At 35.2% G+C, this 22,026-nt stretch overlaps 2 protein-coding genes and 1 non-coding gene across 3 annotated transcripts; 1 reads left to right on the top strand and 2 right to left on the bottom strand.

The window, feature by feature from the left end:
• Positions 1-2,170: 2,170 nt before the first annotated feature.
• Positions 2,171-4,225, bottom strand: LOC120134040 (vignain-like). The gene is made up of 5 exons (XM_039150517.1): positions 3,829-4,225; positions 3,214-3,722; positions 2,884-3,116; positions 2,666-2,806; positions 2,171-2,582 (listed from the first exon to the last, which is right to left on the bottom strand). Exons 2-5 carry the CDS (start codon positions 3,653-3,655, stop codon positions 2,319-2,321), a joined length of 1,080 nt encoding a protein of 359 aa, XP_039006448.1. The 5' UTR covers positions 3,656-3,722; positions 3,829-4,225; the 3' UTR covers positions 2,171-2,318.
• A 2,529-nt stretch (positions 4,226-6,754) lies between these two features.
• Positions 6,755-6,904, top strand: LOC120134787. The gene has a single exon (XR_005517191.1). It is a non-coding gene; the product is annotated as a small nucleolar RNA snoR137 (small nucleolar RNA).
• Positions 6,905-10,892: 3,988 nt separating this feature from the next.
• On the bottom strand, positions 10,893-17,760 carry LOC120134294 (glycosyl hydrolase 5 family protein-like). Its single transcript, XM_039150743.1, has 3 exons — positions 17,587-17,760; positions 16,773-17,482; positions 10,893-11,274 (listed from the first exon to the last, which is right to left on the bottom strand). The coding sequence occupies exons 1-3, from the start codon at positions 17,758-17,760 to the stop codon at positions 10,893-10,895; spliced, it is 1,266 nt and encodes a 421-aa protein (XP_039006674.1).
• Positions 17,761-22,026: the final 4,266 nt, after the last annotated feature.

Here is a 22,026-nt window from a genome sequence, read left to right as displayed (position 1 = left end):
TGATGAAGGAATCGATGCTCATCCTCCTGCAATTAATTAATTCAAAAAATTTATCACAATCATAAAATAATCTTCAAATATTTAATAATAATAATTCATTAAACAAATATTTTATTTTTTTAAATAAGAATAACACCGTTATTCCCAAATGAGTAGAAATATGTTCATTGTTAAGTCTTAGCAGTGGAATTTGGTCAGTCATTCGAATGAATCTGTAAAAAAATTAAACAATAATATTTAAAAAAATCATTTAATATAATATAAACTAACTAACTAATTTACAAAACAAAAAAAATTATATAATAACTTATAATATAATAAACTAATAAACTAACAAACTAAATTTTTTAAAATATAACTTAAACATAAATTTTACCCTTAAACAACTAATATACTATTCTTTTATATAACTTAAACTAATAAACTATTTTTTATTATAATAGAACTAAAACTAATTAACTAATTAACTATATTTTTTATATAATATAAATTCAACAAACAAATATAACTTTAACTATTTAACTAACAAACTAATTAAATATTTTTTATATATAAATAAAAAACTAATTAACTAATTTTAATATATATTATAACTTCAACAAACAAACTAATATAAATTAAATCGACATATAATAACAAATTTAATATAATTTAAACTAAAACTATTTTTAAATAAAATAACGACATATAATAAATTTAATATAATTTAATATAATTCAACAAACAAATTTAATATAATTCTTCAACATTAATCTAACTTAAACTAACAAACTAAATTTTTGTTATATAACATAACCCTAAACTATGCTCTAACTAACAAACTACTAATTTAAAAATTAAAAAATACCTTAAAGACCCTTCTTCTTCTTTCTTTCTTCTCCCTTTCTTTCTTCTCCCTTTCTTTCTTCTTACAACCGAAACCTCCCCCAATATATAAACACGACTGCTGCAATAATTGAAACAAATCAAGGGCGTTGAAATGCAACAATTATTGTTGTCATTCTGGTTCAGCATCAGCTGCTGATGTTGCATGCTATTATAGTTGTTATAGCTATTGAAATGCAACGGAGCAGGGGAATCACGGGCGTCAATCATGCTGCAATAATGCAACTATTATAGCTGGATGCAGAGGACAGTGGGAGCAGGCGAGCATGCGTGAAGGCTTGATCGTCGGGCATGCATGGCGACCTACCCCTATGTGCATGGCCCATGCAAAGCTTCAGCAACTCACCACAGCTCGCGGGGACTGTTTGGCGATTTCCTTGGTCACTCGAACCACCTGGCGACCTATGTCCCAACTGTAGAAAACACACTATATGAGCAATTAATCTGCCAACAACATTATCTCAAGAATTTTTTTGCCACACCATTATCTGAGAAATTTTGACTGGAGATTACGTGTAAACAAAGGTAGACAATTTAGATCTTGATGTTTGGGATAAGGCATGTTCAAGTAAACATGATAACTCAATCACCTGGACAAATTTTAGGGACAAGGATGCATTCATGTATCCATGTCATGTAAGTACTAAGACAATTTTCATGGACAGATTATTATTTCAAGAATAAAGATATATATATTTTATTTTAATTTAGTGATAAACTACATTTAAAATTATGAAAATATTAATTATTTATAATATTTTCACGTTTTAAAAAATAATTCTTTTTTAGCCAATCATTACATCTTAGATGGATATATCTTAAAATTCAATCAAACACGATGTCAATCGACGGCTACAAAACAAACAATTGTTATGACGGCTATGGCACATGGATGAATCCTTTCACCACATGACAAACATGCATGTTATTTTTCTACATGTGCTATTTATGCGTTTATCAATTGATTAAAAAAATTAATTAAATATTATCTTATAATCATCTCAAACTATTAAAAGAAAATATTTCTCATTTAGTTATTAATTAGTTTTAATTAATCATAAACATATATAATTCAATGATCAAATCATAAATTAATGTTCTCTCTTTTTTAAGAAAATATCATTTACAATGTTTACGATTTTACATGCGATTAATTGTATGAATTTGTGATTGGTTTCGAAGTTCGTATAATATAAATTTTTTTAGTTCAAAATCGAGTTCGATCGAACTTGATAGAAAAAAATAATCTCATAAAATTTAACAAGAACTATATAAAATCCAAGTTTAAAGCATCTAACATGTTTTATTATCATTTCGAAAGCATTTCACAACAACACAACATAGTACAACGCCTAACTTGTATACCATAACACTGCAACTTTACTCACTTCAGCATATATAACAAACTTGACCAACAAAATGATGTACTGAATTCAGAGTTCATCCTTGGCCTGTTGGGAAGCTTTCCCATCGTTGTTGGCATGCAACTTGACAGGGTAAGAGGCTTCCAAGGTTAAACCACAAAGGCCTTCTTGAGCTTCGATATCTCGTTGCATCCTTATGTAACCCTTTTCTCCCCAGTCCTCGCCCCACGAGTTCTTCACAATCCAGTACTTCGTCCCGTCATGAGTTGCTCCATAGCCTACCACTGCCACCCCATGGTTCAGCTCAGTGCCACAGTCTCCGGAGAATACGCCCTGCCAAACGAATAAGTTAATCGGTCCCAAACCGTATTACTTTAATCTTCATCAGTTTTATGGTTTGAAAAAATTTCAATTACCTCCGAGTAGAACTGGAAATCCTTGACACCAGCATCTATAGCAATAGACACAGGTTGTTGTGCAACAGCATTCCTCAGAGCTTTCTCATCCTTTTCTGGTACCATTTCATAACCATCAATGATCACCACAGGACCATTCAACTGAAAATAAGCAGTCAGACATATTCAAACTCATCACCATACATATATTAACAGTATTAAGAGCTTTCTTTTGTTACCTTGGCCGAGTCACAGGACTCGTCTTTGGCTTCGTATGGGTAGATTTTCTCGGTAGTTAATCCATTGCTTTGCTTGATGAACTTGAATGCTTGTTCCATCAATCCTCCATCACATCCTTGGTTCTCCTTATCACAATCAACTAGCTCTTGTTCAGATAAATTAACAAGCTCCCCTGTTTTGATTTTATTTATACCCTCCACTGCAACTACAGTTGAAAATGCCCAACAGCTTCCTGCGATGTCAATGACCTTGAGTTACTTCAGAGCAACATGTGAATTGTGTTGATTTGTGAAGTGACTGTTGAATTTAAAAAGACAACCAGTCCTTACCACATTTGCCTTGGTCCTTGATACCAGTAACTGCTCCTTTCCGCCTCCAATCAATGGATTGTGGAAGGTTGTCAACTTCGCCATGCTGGAAATCAGTCATCCGCCTCGGACCATGTAACATCCGGTAATGGCTAACCTTCGAGCTCCTTGTACTCATGAACTCATAGTTTGTCATATCTGCAAACTTGTTTAGTTTCAACTTATAAGGCCTGTCCATCTGGTTCACGTTGTGGATGTGTTTCAGATTCTCCTTGAACACATTGAAACGCTTTTGCTTCTCCTTCGTGTCACGGGAGATTGTATGGTGGCTCCTCCATCTCTCGTACAAATCCCACAGGCTCTCTTCGGAGGCCAAATCACTCTCATGGTAATCAAAGCTCTTGGCCAGCTGAAAAGCCAGAGCCAACGAAAACACAACCAAGAATAACTTCCACATATCCATATCCCAGTGCTTCAAATACCAAAAACTCAGATCTAATTCCTTGATTGTCCAGAGATGGAAGCGTGCCCTTTTATGGTAATAAAGATAAGGTGTTGGAATCTTAACTTTACAAAACTTTAAGCAGAAATTAAGGCAAAAAGGGTACACAGATTTTGAAGAAAACAACTCTGCACCTGTTTTGATAGGCGGTTTTGTTACACTTTGTGTGTAAATACACACAATTACATGCTAACCCATGCTGTCTTTGCTTTAACTTGTTTGCAGCAAACAAATTGATTACATACTTGGAGGTTGCCAGGCGATTCAGGTCATGATTTCTAGCAAGTCCTGTTGAAAACAATGCCGAAAAACTGCAACAACTTTTCTTCCAAAGATCTGAAATTTATACGCTTTGCATATGCACATGATACTCATATGTAACATTTGGATAGTAGTGAAGGGCAGGAAAAAAGAAGCTGATATTACGCATGAAATGTGCAACACATCTGTTCTTTTCATCAGAAACAGCATACATTCAAAAGCTTAATAGTTACCACTCACTTCTATCTAGTACCACTTGATCCAAACATCGGTAGGAAAATAAGAATATATTATTTGGTGGGGATAGCTAAGGATTGAATTGATCCATTCATATCCAAGGAATTTCATTGGTATAATATACAAATAGATATCAATGACTGAAACACATCTGCCTTGCAACAGTCAAAATATATGGTAGAGCGTGCGGAGAAGCGCAGAAACAACTTATAGCAGTCTGCTATGACTATTGGTATGAACTGCATACACAAAAATCAAACTAGCATGTTCTTAGCAGATTGATTCCTTACCAGCATGGTATGCGTAGATTGTAGCAGCATAAATTAGAGTTCTGTTGGAATTTAATTATCAAATATCATCAAGCTATATCACTCAGATTCAGGTATAAGTGATGAATTAGAGCATGTGCCTGACAAAATTATGTTCAACTTCTTGCGAAGTTCCCCCCCCCCTAATTTTAGGATCATATCCCCATAATGATGTCCGCATATGTGTTGGACACGAATACTTCAAAAAAAAAAATGAAAACCCAGAGCAACACTGTCAGCAAGAAAGGTAGCAATGGAATGTAGTATCATTTTTCCCCTTCTCTCCTATCACACTTTGAATACATTAAGACCTCATTTGAAAACAAAAGCTAGACTCTGATTCTCACTCATCCCACACGAGAGATTGACAAACTCCTACAAAATTATCAACGAAATGCATTCAATAGCCAATGTAATGGAATTCATAATTTCCCAATTCATCTTTATCATAACTAGTAAACATTGAGAAACACAAGACAAACAGAAAACTCGTCAATTTCAAACAGATAGGCATTTATAGAAGGAAACAATAATTCGTCCATGGCATATCATGGGGTTATCTTATCCAGCTTATTTTCAAAGGGAAATTTTATGGTTCTTCGTCACAATTCCACCGAGTCTAAATTAAAACAAATCGGGGCAAAAACAAAATGACAATAACAAGTCAAACGCAGAATTTAGGGGAGACGCTCATTCAGCTTGGCTTGCTGAAGCAGCTCTTCCCTCATTCTTCTGCTTCACCGGCTGTTCGGGCTGGTCTTTCGAGGCTAGGATTCTCAGCAAATTTTGATCATCCAGTTCCTAAATCGACATTCGATGTTTTACTTCAAGACCCGAATTGCTAACCGATGCCCCGTGATCATTAGACAATCCTATGTGTAATAATTAAGGATAAACTACATAAATGGTCATTGAAATATGAACAAATTACTGTTTTCAGCATTGAAGTTTTAAAAATAACGATATGATTGTTAACACTATCGTTTTGTAACAATAAGTTATTCAGCCGTTAACAACCATAAGCACAATTACATAGATTTGATGTAACACGTTTGAGCAATTAAGTTGATATTGTTTAGACACATCGGATAACGATTGATCGACTCTCTATCCCTCATTTAAAAAAAACATAAATCTTTAATTTAAAAATCCTAATTTGAAATAAGTAAAAGACCTATAACACGCTAATCAAATTTAGATAGATAAAAAATCCAACTCATTTCCATCTCTATGTAGGGATGTGCATGGGTCGGATTTTTGGTCCACCCGACCCGACTCGAAAACAAAAAATTTTCCACCCGAGATCCAACCCGACCCGACCAAAAATAGATTTCATATGACCTGAATCCGACCATAATATAACTTAAAAACCCGACTCGACCCAAAATAATAATAAAAATATTATTTTTATTCAATAAAAATGGTAACTTAATTGAAAAAATAATATAGAGAGGGGTATTATTGTAATTATTCCTAAATATATAAGATAAAATTATAAAATTTTTTGGGTCGAGTCAAGTAATTTTCTCCATAAACCTGAACCCGACCCGACCCGAACATCACATTTAAAAAAACATGACCCAACCCAAACCCGATTTTTTAAAAAACCGATCAAATCGGATCGGGTCCGAGTCTCATGCCCATCCCTATCTCTATGTATGAGGGCATAATTTCAATTTTTTTATTCTACTTCTGCATCAATTTCCTATTTTGCCCAAGAACCCAGAACTTTTTAATTCTTGGCCCATCATGCGATCCGTTACCCAAACTCAAGCTTAATGGCTTTTTGGTCTTTTACTTCGAAAAATTAGGGTTTCCAGTTTCGCAACCACCACTATAAAAATCCACCTTTCCGAGTTTCATCGCACATTGCTGCCCCGCAACGCGAACTCTGCCCTTCAGATGACAGCTCAATACTCTTGACGTTGTCTCTGATTTCATTTCATTCTTTTTCTCTTTAAGGAAATCTTATTGTTTCAATTCAATCGCTTTAGGCGTTGCGTTCTTCAGTGGCTGTTATAAGTTATCAGAATCCCGAAGGGCGCGTCAACGAAAGCGTAAATCACCTTCATCTCCAACGATTCAATTTAAAAATCCTGCACGCTACACGCTTTCACTGCGAATTGTAGCTTGTAATGTGTTGGATCTGCCATTTTCTAAAAAAGCTCAAAATTCAATCAGATTTATTGTTCAAAGCTCTTTGTGCTTAAAGAATGGTTTCTGCAGTTTGATTTTCTAGTCTGTGTGTGTTTAAGTTGCTTCTTACTGGTGAACGCTCTCAAATCTACAGTGAGGGATGTTCATGTTTCCGAAGCATAGATCAATTCATTTTTTAGCCAGTTTTAAACAGCGTTGTGCGTTTATTAACTTACAAGCATTGCGCTACCTGTCTCCTGGTATATTTATTAGTTTGTTTCTCTTTCTGCTTGTGTTTTCGTGTCTGAATTATTTTCTGGATCTTCTTGAGTTTTCAAGCCGCGCACTCAGTCAACTAATCTAAAGCATCTATATATTTATCTTGTCAAATTAAAGTTCAAATTATAAAATTAAGAACAAAGGAGAAATAGGAAAGGTTTCGCCTCCAGGATAAGACTGCAAGCTTTAAGCTAAAAGAGAATTCTTGCTGCAGAAAATTAAGTTTTATTTAAAGTTGGTTGACTTAGCCTTGATTGTATGTGAACAATTCCTTACCCTTATCGTAAAAAAAAACACTAAATCCTTAGAGACTTAAAAGTATCCTATAATTCAATTATTGGAGTTCAACTACTACATCAGGAAGCATGGCTTTCATAAAATATGCCAAAAATCTATAACATGGAATGCATCTATAACAGAAACTGAAGAGACCTATACAATTACACTTAGACAAATATATACTGATGTGTATGCATGTTCGCACACCCACGGACACTGGCAAATACACACAGAGACACAAACACAGGAGAGAGAGAGAGAGAGAGAGAGAGAGAGACCTTAAGTAGCGGCTCGTGAGTGGTACCAGATGGGTTGCCAGGATTAACAACTGTAACAAGCTTTGGAACATTTCCAGCGATGTCTTTTCTAACCAGTCTGAAAATTAAAACAACACGTGACATTCCCGGTCCAAATACATCATGTGCTTTGCTATGAATGTAAATCTTTTTCCCTTATATTACATAATTGTAATGGCCACAAGCTTTTCAAGTGAAATCAATCAAATTTGTAATGGCCATAGCTTGCTTTTTGTGTATTCTCATTCAACAAATTCTGTCCCTTCACTATCACACAATATTGTCAGAGTGGGAGAGGGCTAAATCGAGAAGACTGAAACAGTTGGGTTTGAGAGCTGATGAGGTGCAAGAGGTGGGGAGGGATGCGGTGATGGAGTATTGGAAAATAACAGGAAATTGAATTTTTTTAGAGCAAATTAGATATACAATCATTGTTTAATAAATTTAGATATTAATATTTTTAATAAAATTGTTACACCATCACTTTAACAAAGATAATAATGGAGTGATATTTTGTAAACAAACTCAAAGAAGCACACACACACACACATATATACATATATATATATATATATATATATATATATGTGAATATGAGAAATTTAGGTAAAAAGCGACTTCCCCAATTAAAGGTCAGGGCATACTTAAGTCTTAATTGGGATTTATATAAAAATATATGGACTGTCCATAAAAAATAATGATGGTAGGATTCAAATTGACCTTACAAGCTTAAAATCTTAAATCCCAACCACTTGTACCAACACTTATTAGCTATATATACATACTTCCATGCTGGAAGACACCTTTTGTTATATTCTACACAAGACAGAGAAGGCTATTAACTTGTCACTCATCTAAACATTTTAACAGTGCATGAATTGAGTAGAAACAGTATTAACTTGTCACAATTAAATTAGAATACAATTCTAACTTTAGGTTATTAAAAGTAAAAAAAAAAGATCTTATACGATAAAAAAATAATATTATTGTGAAATCGAGACCATAACATTATTCTTTTTATATTGCGTTATATCTTATATATATAGATAAGTATAATACTTAATGAAAATTATTAAAAAGTATATATTTGATATACTAATTATATGTAAAATTTAATTACTTTTTTCTCCTCTTAAAATTTAGATAGGGTAAGAATTAAAATAATTCTATGATTTTTCATTAGATATTAATTTCACATTGAAAATTTAGCTTGTTATAAAAAAAATCATAATGATAATTTAGTCAAATTTACTTTGAAACAATATTATATTCTCCTAAACCGTAAACCTTATTCTCAAATACGATCTTAAACCAAAAGTTCTCTTTAGGCTGCTTCCAAACATCTGATTCTCAGTTGAATAAGTAGACATGCTGTTTCATATTAAAGTAATATATTAGGCACGCACTTATAATCTCTGTATGGTGTAGGAGGTTAAGAAAAGAAGCTTTCTTTATTCAACAGATTGTGAGTTCAAATATCTAAATTGATGAAATGATTTTGAACTTAATTGCGGTTGCTCATGAATTGGTCTGTGAAGTTTTCTTAATACATCATATTCAACAACCTTGATCTTTTGGTATTCTATGTCTTCACTTAAATTCATAAATTAGATGATATATATATATATATATATATATATATATTTGGTTGCACTCATAGCTTCTAAGGGCTTCGGCCTGACTAATTCGGACCGATTTGTATCGCACATCTAGTTTTAGTGGGTGAGTCTCTCAACATAGATTTTTTTAGAATACGCAATGCCTTGAACTCGAGACTTACTTAAGTGATATCAAACTGCTTACTATTAGAAACTCAAGAATTCTGTCACTAGAGTAATGCATAGACTATTTAAATGAACACATAGAAAAAGCATTTACATTAATTAAGTTTTGGTGTAAGCCCATCAATACAATATACTGGAATCAAACATTAAGCCTAGCATCAGCGTCGAGAAGAATAGTGCTAACAGAAATCAAGTCCGAAGAGGTTGAACTAGCAGTTATGACAGTAACAATAGAGTCATATTCAGGAGGCAATCCATTTAGAATGGCTTATCTGCTCATGTTCAGAAATCACCTCTCCACAGTTGCCTAAATTATCACAGATGTTCTTAATTTTCATAAAAAAAATTCTCGCATGCTAAATTCCTCTTTCTTTTGTGAATGCTAAAGTCTTCTATATGACATTAATTTTGACGTAGTTTTACCACTACATAATCGATGCAGAGTATTTCATACGTCCGATGCAGTATCAGCCTCAAGATATTTAAAAGGGGTAGAACATAAATATACGTAGCAACAACAGCAACATGCCATCACTTGAAGGCAAGCTCTCCAAAAATTGCAAATTATTATTGAAATGGACATCAATTTACGTCAACAATCAATAAACAACGGGCTGAGAGCGTCAATGCCTTTGTACAAAGGACAATGATTGACATTCACCTCTCGCAAAACATGAATTCGGGTCAAACTCTAGAACTATTAAAACCATGAAATGCAATCCTAATGTCAAAATTCACTGCCAAACTCCAATATATATATATACATACATACAAACATTCAGGAAGACACCTTTTGCTATATTCTACATAAGACAGAAAGGCTATTAACTTGTCACTCATCTAAACATTTTGCTATGGATTTGACTCAGCTTGAATTTAATCAAATTTGATACTGTTTGCCATGTGGCACTGTCGAACAAGTTTCGAACAGCCAGTTGAAATGGCCGATCGAGCCTCGGAAATCAGTAGTACTGTTCCTTTTAAATCAACTGATGGAAATGACAACTGCATTCTCCTTGGACCTCTAGAACCCAGGACATTGAACTCATAAGAGATGTGATCTACAGGATAGTTGTCAGCGAGCAGAAACTTGTTTCATATTAATTAGCCAGCATTTGGAGGCAGTGAATTTGGTACATGATAGGAATCGAGGCCCAAGTTTTTTTTTTGGATTGAATTTTACCTCAATGATCAACTGAATGCTAATTTCATCTGCAATGATTCTGTCATGTCGGGAAATCTTTGCTATATTCATTTATTAAGATCCATCATCCATGCTGGTCTATGTAAGAAATAAATAGCTCAATCCAAATGTTTGTTTAGGCCGACCGATTCTTTGAATTGATGAAATGATTACTGTTTTTTTATTGATCAAATCAACTGAAACCTAATTTCTATACCTTTCGAAATAACTAAAACTAAAACTAAATGCTTGATGAAAATGGCGTCGACATGCCTTTCTTGTTTCTACCATAGACTATATGCCTCCCATTGATCACAAGTTGCTTCCCATGCAACTCTATACCCAAAGGCTACCCTATCCAGCTAACTATTGCAACAAAGATCGTTTCACCCTTTTTCTGCTCATTGCGTTGTCCACAAGCTTGAACCACTGGCTCTAAGGGTCGCATGTGTTGTCTTTACTTATGCATTCGCAACTATTTGTGACGATTGTCTTGTCTGGCGCTACATCGACGCAAATGGATTTTCCATCTCCGAGCTTAGACGAAAGATGCATCTTGGAATCCGATATCATTTCCCATTTCGAATTCGAGTCGTTGCAAAAGACATTGAGCGTTGTCGATGTCCTGGATCCGTCGGCTTGTAAACAATAATGTGTTCCTTTTACTAGTAAAGTCTTATGGGGGAGTAACTCCAAGCATAGGAGTCGGTGCATGGACCTAATCGCAACCGGTGGTCGAATAATTTCCTTGTGATACAAAGCACTGTTAAGGGATGGAAGATCACTTTGTGCGGTTTGACTTCTGACAGACCCGTACCTGCATATGTCATTGCACAATAACGAAAGATTAGTATCCATTTTTTTTCGGTTCACATCAATCTCAAATTAAAACAAAAGAAAAAAGAAAACTTTAATATACGTTGGCTTACCCCGGAAAGGACCTTGTGTTAAAAGTCATCATAGGCGGCTAATCTTCTAGATGGTAGCCAACTACTTTGATTTAATTCAAAGATGGTTTCATTTTATTGAAAAGTCAAAACAACAAGTTGTAAATTTTAGGTGGCTTTCGATGGTGCAATTAATGCACCGAAAAGTAGCTGAAAAATGTTGAAATTTGGCATGGTAAAATCACTCATTTAATCACTAAACTTTAGGGTATTTACAAATTAGTCCTTAGGCTTCAACTATAAATACCCTAGCTCATTTAGCTTCAAAACCATCCCAAAACATTATAGGTTTCTTCCAATACTAGAGAATTTAGAGAGTTTCTTAAGAGTTGTTTTCTCCTTTTTATCAAGAGAGAATTATCATTGTTTTCTCCTTGATAGATCGAGAGAAGTTGTAATTCCTATTTTCTAATAGTGAAATTCTTCTACGGTTACCTGTGATTTTTACCCTATATTATTTAGGGGTTTTCCACGTAAATTTTGGGTCTCTTTTATCTTTATTTTTATTTTCTCAAATTATCAGTTGCGATTTTGCTCTATTCGATAGTTGTCTTCCGCAACAATTAGTATCAGAGCCAGATTTGAGTGTGTAATATCTGCTTATTTTCTTTGTGGTTGCCACCAAAAGGTGGATCCTCCAACATAAGAAAGTAAGAAGGTATTACCCATTCTTTGAAGGTTCCAGAGAACTATTCACGATAGTGAAATAGTGGGAGCTATCTAGAAGATATGACAACGAAATTTGATATTGAAAAGTTCAATGGGAGAAATTTCTCATTGTGGAAATTGAAGATGAAGGTCATCCTGAGGAAAGACAGTTGTCTAGCAACTATCAGTGAAAGGTCAGTAGATTTCACAGATGACAACAAATGGATTGAAATGGAAGGGAATGCTATGGCAAACTTTCATCTAGCATTAGCAGATGAAGTATTGTCAAGCATCGAGGAAAAGAAGACAGCTAAGGAGATATGAGATCATCTCACCAAACTGTACGAGTCCACATCGCTGCACAATAAAATTTTCCTTAAGAGAAAATTGTACACTCTCCGTATGCCAGAATCTACTTCAGTGACGGAACACTTAAATACACTGAACACTTTATTTTCTCAGCTTATATCCTTAATCTGTAAAATAGAGGAACAAGAACGTGTTGAACTTCTACTTCAAAGTCTACCAGATTCGTATGATCAACTCATCATCAACTTGACAAACAATAATGTCACCAGTCTACTCTTCGATGATGTTGCAGCTGCTGTTCTACAAGAAGAAAATCGGCGCAAGAACAAGGAAGACAGACAAGTAAATCTGCAACAAGCATAAGTGTTGACAACGATGACAACGATGAAAGAGAGATCAACAGAACGTAGCCAAAGCAGCAGTCACAAACATGGTAGATCAAAGTCGAGGAACAAGAAGAATTTAAAGTGTTACAACTGTGGAAAGAAGGGTCACTTGAAGAATGATTGCTGGAGTCTAAATAAAAACTCCAATCCACAAGGCAATACCACAAACACTTCAGATGATGGCGATGCTCTATGTTGTGAAGCGTCAACCACAGTGAAAGGCAGAAAAAGATTTGCAGATATATGGCTCATTGATTCGGGAGCGACATATCATATGACCTCAAGAAGAGAATGGTTCCATCATTATGAACCTGTCTCAGTAGGATCTGTGTATAGTTGTAATAATCATGTCTTAGAGATCGTTGGTATGGGAACTATCAAATTGAAGATGTATGATGGAACAATCAAAATTATTCGAGATGTGCGGCACGTGAAAGGCCTGAAGAAAAATTTATTATCCTACGGATTATTGGATAATAATGCAAGCAATATTGAAACACAGAAAGGAATCATGAAGGTGTTCCGTGGAGCGCTTGTGGTGCTGAAATGAGAAAAGATAACAACAAACTTGTACATGTTGAAGGGAGAAACTTTGCTAGAAGAAGAAGCTTCTGTTGCCTCATGTAGTTCAGATTCTACAATGCTATGGCATCATAAACTTGGACACATGTCAGAACAAGGAATGAAAGTCCTTGTGGAGCAAAAGCTACTTCCAGGCTTAACAAAGGTATCACTTACTTTGTGTGAGCATTGCATAACAAGTAAGCAGCACCGGTTGAAATTCAACACATCAAATTCTAGAGGAAAAAGTGTTCTAGAATTGGTTCACTCTGACGTATGGCAAGCACCAGTTATATCCCTAGGCGGAGCAAAATACTTTGTCTTATTTATTGATAACTACTTCAGGAAATGTTTGGTGTATCATAGTAAAAAGAAGTCAGACGTGTTTTCCACTTTCAAAAACTTCAAAGCACGGGTGAAACTTGATTCTGGAAATAAGATCAAGTGTTTCAGAACAGATAATTGAGGAGAATACACAAGTGAAGAATTTGATGACTTTTACAGGAAAGAATACATCAAAAGACAGTTCACAGTGGCGAACACTCCTCAACAAAATGGAGTGGTATAGCGGATGAACATAACCTTGTTAGAAAGAACAAGAGCAATGTTGAGGGATGCAGGCCTAGAAAAATCATTCTGGGCAGAAGCAGTCAATACCGCCTGTTATTTGGTGAATCGAGCTCTATCAACTGCAATAGAGCTAAAGACACCAATAGAGATGTGGACTGGTAAACCAATTGATTATTCAAACCTCCATACCTCCATGTATTTGGAAATATTGTGTACGTGATGTACAACTCCCAAGAAATTTCAAAGCTAGATCCAAAATCCAGGAAATGCAAATTCTTGGGGTATGCTGATGGAGTAAAGGGGTATCGCTTGTGGGATCCCACTTCCCTCAAAGTGATCATTAGCAGGGATGTTATCTTTGTAGAAGATAAGCTACAAAGAAAAGAAGACGATGATAGCACTGAAAAGTCAGATACTACACAGATACATGTGGAAAAGGAGGTTGAACAAGGAGATTCTTCTGAAGCAGAACCAACACATGATGAACAAGAACCAGAGAGTTATGAAGCTCCAACAACTCGTCAATCAGATCGTGTGAGAAGACGTCCCAATTGGCACTCAGATTATGTTATAGAAGGTAATATTGCATACTGCCTTTTAACAGAGGACGGTGAGCCATCAACATACCAGAAGGTAATAAATAGCTCAGATGTTTCACTATGGATGATGACGATGCAAGAAGAAATTGAAGCCCTTCATAAAAATAATAGATGGGACCTTGTGCCACTACCACAAGGAAGGAAGCTAATTGGTAATAAATGAGTCTTCAAAATCAAGCGAAATGGTGATGATCAAGTGGAGAGGTATCGTGCAAGACTGGTGGTCAAATGATATGCTTAAAAAGAAGGTATTGATTTCAATGAAATATTTTCTCCTGTGGTTCGACTAACAACAGTTCGAGTAGTTTTGGAAATATGTTCTACATTGAACTTACATCTAGAGCAGCTAGATGTTAAAACAGTTTTTCTTCATGGAAATCTTGAAGAAGAGATTTACATGCTCCAGCCTGAAGGTTTTGAAGAAAAAGAAAAGAAGAACTTGGTTTTCAGGTTGAACAAATCTCTGTACTGTCTAAAGCAGGCGTCGAGGTATTGGTATAAGAGATTTGATTCCTTCATTATGTGCCTTGGATACAACAGACTTAATGCAGATCCTTGTGCTTATTTCAAGTGGTCTGGTGATAACGATTTTGTTATATTGTTGTTGTATGTGGATGACATGTTGGCTGCAGGACCCAACAAAGATCATATTGAAGAATTGAAGGCACAACTGGCTAGGTAATTTGAAATGAAGGACTTGGGATCAGTAAACAAGATTCTAGGGATACAAATTCACCGAGATAGAAGTAATAGGAAGATTTGGCTTTCACAAAAGAATTACTTGAATAAGATCTTGTCAAGATTCAACATGCAAGATAGTAAGCAATTTCTACCCCTCTTCCTATTAACTTCAAATTATCCTCCAGTATGAGTCCTAGCAATGAAGAAGAGAGGATAGAGATGTCTCGAGTACCGTATGCATCATCAGTGGGAAGTTTAATGTTCACTATGATATGCACAAGACCAGATATTGCACAAGCAGTGAGAGTGGTTAGTCGGTACATGGCGAATCCAGGCAAAGAGCATTGGAATACAGTAAAGAGGATCATGATATACATCAAAGGGACATCAAATGTTACATTATGTTACAGAGGATCAAACTTACTTATCAATGGGTATGTCGATTTTGACTATGCAAGGGATTTTGATAAAAGCATATCTACTACAGGATATATGTTTAAAGTTGCTGGTGGAGCTGTAAGCTGGGTTTCAAAATTGCAGTTAGTTGTGGATACGTCCACAACAGAGGCAGATTATGTCGCAGCTACACAAGCCAGTAAAGAAGCAATACGGTTGAAGATGTTATTGGAGGAGCTTGGGCACAATCAAGAGTATGTCTCTCTGTTTTGTGATAATCAAAGCGCCTTACATCTAGCAAGGAATCCAACATTTCATTCAAGGACAAAGCACATACGAGTCCAATATCATTTCATTCGTGAAAAGGTGGAAGAATGGATGGTAGATATGCAGAAGATCCATACCAAATACAACATAGCAGATTTCATGACGAAGGTGATCAATGCCGATAAATTTACCTGGTGTCGATCCTCTTGTGGCCTGTCAAAGACGTAAGCAACATGAAGGTACAAGGTAGAAAGACTGGTGTGAAGATATGATTGTTCCAATCAAATCTTCAAGTGGGAGATTGTTAAAAGTCATCATGGGCGGCTAATCTTCTAGATGGCAGCCAACTACTTTGATTTAATTCAAAGATGGTTGCATTTTGTTGAAAAGTCAAAACAACAAGTTGTAAATTTTAGGTGGCTTTCGGTGGTGCAATTAATGCACAGAAAAGTAGCTAAAAAATGTTGAAATTTGGCATGGTAAAATCACTCATTTAATCACTAAACTTTAGGGTATTTACAAATTAGTCTTTAGGCTTCAACTATAAATACCCTAGCTCATTTAGCTTCAAAACCATCCCAAAGCATTCTAGGTTTCTTCCAATACTAGAGAATTTAGAGAGTTTCTTGAGAGTTATTTTCTCCTTTTTATCAAGAGAGAATTATCATTGTTTTCTCCTTTTTATCAAGAGAGAATTATCATTGTTTTCTCCTTGGTAGATCGAGAGAAGTTGTAATTCCTATTTTCTCATAGTGAAATTCTTCTACCGTTGCCTGTGGTTTTTACCCTATATTATTTAGGGGTTTTCCACGTAAATTTTGTGTCTCTTTTATCTTCATTTTTATTTTCTCAAATTATCAGTTGTGATTTTACTCTATTCGATAGCCGTCTTCCGCAACAGCTTGGAGAATTGAAATTCTTTGTATGAAGCTCGAATTCCTGGGTGCACACCAATTATAATCCAAGACTCGGTAATACTCGTTTAACCCGATAACGCCTTCTCTCACATAATATCTCATTGTCAGTGTCCACAAGGCCCAATCCAGGTCAAGCTCATCTGTCACACCCAAGAAGCAGTTCAAGTACCTATTGCCATTGACATTGGCTCCTGTTTGGTCGATCCCAAACTCACCAATGAACAACGGGTATCCTTGATCAACCAAATACCCAGATGTCTTCATCATGTATGTCGCCACTCTGCCACAAACTTCGTTTGGGTTTCCGGTCACCCATGTTTGCGGCCCATCTGAGAATTCATACCAATGCGCCTCGAATAGTAGTTTCCCACTAAACGTGAGTTTTACGGGTTGAGTCTTGATGAATGACAAGTCTCTGTCAAAATCAAATCTAGAAAGTATAACGAGAACATTCGGGTTTGCAGAGTGCACTGCTTCGGCTTCTTTCTGCATGTACTTATACCAGTCGTTTACGTTCTGTCTTGGGCCTCTTAGCTCGTTCCTCAAGCTCATGCCGACCACGTTGGTGACACCGTTAAATAAGGTGGCCATTTGAGTCAGTCGGGTGATCCATTGATCCGGGTTGAAGTACTGGTCACCGAAGAAACCATTGTCATCAAGATTACTACTGCACCAACCGGGTTTGCTGATGTGATTGTCAAGTATGACCATTAAATTGTGTTTTCCTAAGCTTGACACCACTGTCTGAAATATAAATGTCAATCAATAAATCAATGCCGTAAAGTTTGAGACATGTTGTTTATTCAAAGCTGATCGGAGAAAACAAGGACATGGAAAATCTGTCATACCTGGTAAGCTTTGATGAGAGGGACATCGATGATGGAAGGGTTGCTGGCTTGGATTCCGGCGATGGATTCAACCAAGCCGAGTTGTTGAAACGATTGTCTAACGGTGAGGGATGCCAACGAGTCATTGGTGATCAGATAGGCTGGCCAAATGTACCTAACGCAGTTGAACCCCATTGACACAATCTATTTGACGATCGTATCCACAGGCTGTTTGTTGAGCCCTTCGGCAAGCATCAGTTCTGAGTGAGATGACCAGTTCACGCACGCCAGCTTCATGCGTCGTCCTCCCTCACCCACAATCCAACGTGAATTCGTAGACAGAGGCAGGGGCACAACGATGGGAAAGAACAGGAAGAGGAGGAGAATAGAGGAGGAAAGGAAACTTGCCATGTCTTTTGTTTTGACTTGGAGGAGAATAGATCGTTGAAGGATAACTTACATGACTGGCTTATTTAAACAGTGGTTTGCGTACAAGTCATTCTCTATAACAAAACCAAACACACAAACCCTATTCCAATTATATCTTTTAACTTTTATTATTAAATTTAAATGTTTTATTTATAAAGTCGGATTGGTTCTCTTTTTGTAATTATTAATTTTTATTACTTGTAATTATAAAATATTAAATTTATAAATGAATTTTACTCCCATATATAATTTAATGCATTAATTTAGATTTGGTGTGTCCCTAGAATATAAACGAGATTAAATAATATAATCAATATAATCTTAATTAAATTAGAATACAATTCTTACTTTAGGTTATTAAAAGTAAAAAAAAAGATCTTATATAATAAAAAAATAATATCCTTTTGAAATCTAGACCATAACATTATTTTTTTTATATTACATTATATCTTATATAGATAAGTATAATACTTATGAAAATTATTAAAAAATATATATTCGATATGCTAGTTATATGTAAAAAAAATTCTCTACTTAAAATTTAGATAGGGTATAAGAATTAAAATAATTCTATGAATTTCCATTATATATTTTAAATTTAATATTGAAATTTTAGCTAGTTATAAAAAAATATATCATAATGAAAATTTAATCAAATTTACTTTAAGATAATATTATCCATAAACCCTATTCTCAAATACAATATTTAATCAAAAGTTCCCTTTAGAGTTTCAAACATATGATTCTCAATTGAACAGGTGGACATATGAATTGATATTAGAGAAAATAACTTCAGTGGCCGAAAATGCCTTATAATATAGAGAAAATAACTTCAGTGACCAATAATGCCTTATAATATACGATTTTAACCAACTTTTTTTCGGATTTGCGAAAATGACCAACAAATTCGTAACGCGAACTCCAATTTTGCAACACAGTTTCCAAATTCACAACTCAGTTTCTGCAATCGCAACGCGATTTTCCAAATTCACAACGCTATTTTCAAATTCGCAACTCTATTTCTGAATTCGCAACGCGAATTTCTTTTTCGCAACAAGATTTTCTAAATCGCAACACGAATTTTGTTTTCACAACTCGATTTTCGAATTCGCAACACGAATTTTAATTTCACAACAGCTTTTATTTTCGCAACACAAATGTTTTGGGTATATAAACTACGCAGGAGTAACAACTCATAACCTAAATTGCAACTCATTCCATCTCCATCTCTCACTCTCTCCGCCGACATCCGTTCCTATATCCAACGACATCCTTCCCTATCTCTAATTTTTTTTACATAATTTTATTTCTATATAATTTTTCTATGATTTCTCTCCCAAATTATCAACTATCAACTTAATAAATGTATGTTTTTCTCTAAGTTAGTGATGATATCTAGTTTATAGCTCGTTTGTTTAGTAAATCAATTTACAATTTGTAGAATGAAATCATCTAATGTTGATCATGTTTGGATAGATTTGTATTTTGGAGGGTCATGGGAGAATGTTCATGGTGTTTTACAATATATGCATTTACCAATGAATCTTCAACTAAAACTGTCACTAAAAAAGTTAACTTATGAAACTCTAATGTTATGTGTTGCAAAGAAATTGAATTTAGAGCCTCTATGTGGATTTAGGATATCTTATCAGAAAAAATGTAAAGTTTATTTGTTAATCGACAATGAAGATGTTGAACGATTCATTGCTTACATTAGTGTTTCACAAGAAGATGATGTTACATTGTATGTTGTTGAACCTAGAAGTAGTGAAGTTGGGTCAGTAGCGAGTAGTAATCAACTAAGTTCTTCAACCCCAGTTTATGGTGCTCACAATGTACAACGTTGTTATCAACCTCAAAATTTAATGGTTCCACCACAATTTCATCACCAAGAAAATTTTGTTTCACCACATTTCCAATACCAAACACAATATCAAACAGAATATCAAAACCCACAACCTTTCCCTAATCCAAATCCCAATAAACTTTCATCACCAAATTCCGGTTTTCGTATTGACCAGTTAGACGATGATGAGCCAACAGAAAAAATTGTGAGTACTAGTCAGTATTCGAAATTTGATCTTGGTCAATACCCAGACTTTGATCATGGTCAATACTCGGATTTTGATGATGTTTCAGAAGAAGAAATAGACCCTGCGCGTTAGGCGTGTGCAAATCCGGGTACCCGGATTTTCGGGTACCCAATTTTCGGGTACTCGGAACTTCCGGGTCGACGATTTCTCGGCCCGTGTCCTGACCCAGATGTTATGGTTACCCAGTAATCGGGTACCCGGATTTTGCGGGTACCCGATACCTGGTTTTTAATTTATTATTTTCAAATTATTAATTTAAAAAAATATATACACAAATTTAAATGTTCGAAACTTTGAATTACATACTCTGATATCCGAACATAAAATTTAAAAGTTCGAAATACAAAAATATAATAATCCATAATATAAATAAGTCATTTTATTTTATATAATTATATATAAAAAATAAAAAAATAAAAACTAATCGGGTACCCGAAAAAACTAGATTTTGTGACCCGGGCCCGACCCGGGAAATGTCGGGCTGGGTAATTTTTTTTTAGAGAATTACCCGGTTTTTTTAGCGGGTCGACGGGTCGGGTCAACCGGGTCAGGTAATTTTGCACACCCCTAATGCGTGTAATGATTTTGATATTGGTCGATACCCGAATTTTGATGATGAAACAGCCGCTACCGAGGAAAATGTTGTTGATGATAATGAGGAGGAAGTTACGACTATGAATGAACATGTTGAACATCCATTCTGTAATTCATATAACCCTGAAGAAGAAAAAAAAGAATAAGTTCCCGAAGAAAAGAAAAAGAAGAAAATGTCACGGGAGTATAACTAGAATATGCCATAATTACTTCAGATACCGGAAGAAGAGTTAGTAAAGATAGCAGTTGATTGTTACACAAAAGTTATTCGTATCAAGAAAGATGATTGTTTCGATACAAAGGAAGACTTGAATATAGTTTTGTATACGAAATGTGTGGAAGATGGCTATCAACTATAAGTTAACAAATCAAGCAAAGATCGTTTTGAAACAAAGTGTATGATTGACAAAAACTGTACGTGGTGTATGATTGCAAAGAGGATAAAAGATTGCAAAATGTTTCAAGTTAGGAATTTTATTGATAAACATGTTCAAGAACCCAAGTTTTGCCTCACCATAGACAGGCAAACAAAAAGGTGTTGGGTGGTTTTCTGGCTGAGTTAATGTTTTTGAATGGCAGGGCATATCAGGGACATGAAATTATGACTTACATGAATGCTCGGTTCAAGATTAGTATCTCATATTCTCAAGCTTAGAGAGCCAAAAGTTATGCCTTGAAATTGTTGAGGGGGTCGCTAGAAGCATCGTTTGCCCAACTGTCGGCTTATTGTCACAATTTAAAGCTGAAAAATCTTGGGTCGGTAACTCATATCAAAAAAGATAGACATGGACGCTTTGAGTTGTTGTTTATCGCCATTGGTGCCGCGGTTAGTAAATCAATATAATTTTGTTGACTCATTTTTGTTAGTTACATGCATTTCACATTTAAATGATTATATTTCTTGTGTATATTATTTTATAGATTGGTTCGTTTATTACTTGCATGCGCCCAATTATTATAGTTGACGGAGCACATTTGAAAGGTCGATACCTTGGAGTAAACTTATTAGCAGTAGCCATGGATGCTAACAATGGATACTGCCAATAGCTTACGGGGTTGGCAAATCTGAAACCTCTTATTCATGGACATGGTTTATGGGGTATCTTAGGGATTGTATAGGTCCTATTAGCAACCTGACAATCATATCTGATAGGGCAAACTCAATTGACAACGCTGTTAGAAGGTGTTTCCCAGATGCTTTTCATGGACTTTGTGGTGTTCATTTGTACAGAAATCTAAAATCAAGGTCTGCTGGTATAAAAAATCACAAATGGACATATTGGAAGGCTGTAAAAGCTTATCGGGAAGTGGATTTTAATAAGCATATAGATTGTTTAAGATGTGT

The sequence above is a fragment of the Hibiscus syriacus genome, unplaced genomic scaffold (genome assembly GCF_006381635.1).
Source record: "Hibiscus syriacus cultivar Baekdansim isolate YM2019G1 unplaced genomic scaffold, ASM638163v2 tig00110597_pilon, whole genome shotgun sequence".
NCBI classification, from domain to species: Eukaryota; Viridiplantae; Streptophyta; class Magnoliopsida; order Malvales; family Malvaceae; genus Hibiscus; species Hibiscus syriacus.
This window is presented reverse-complemented; position numbering and strand designations above follow the sequence as displayed.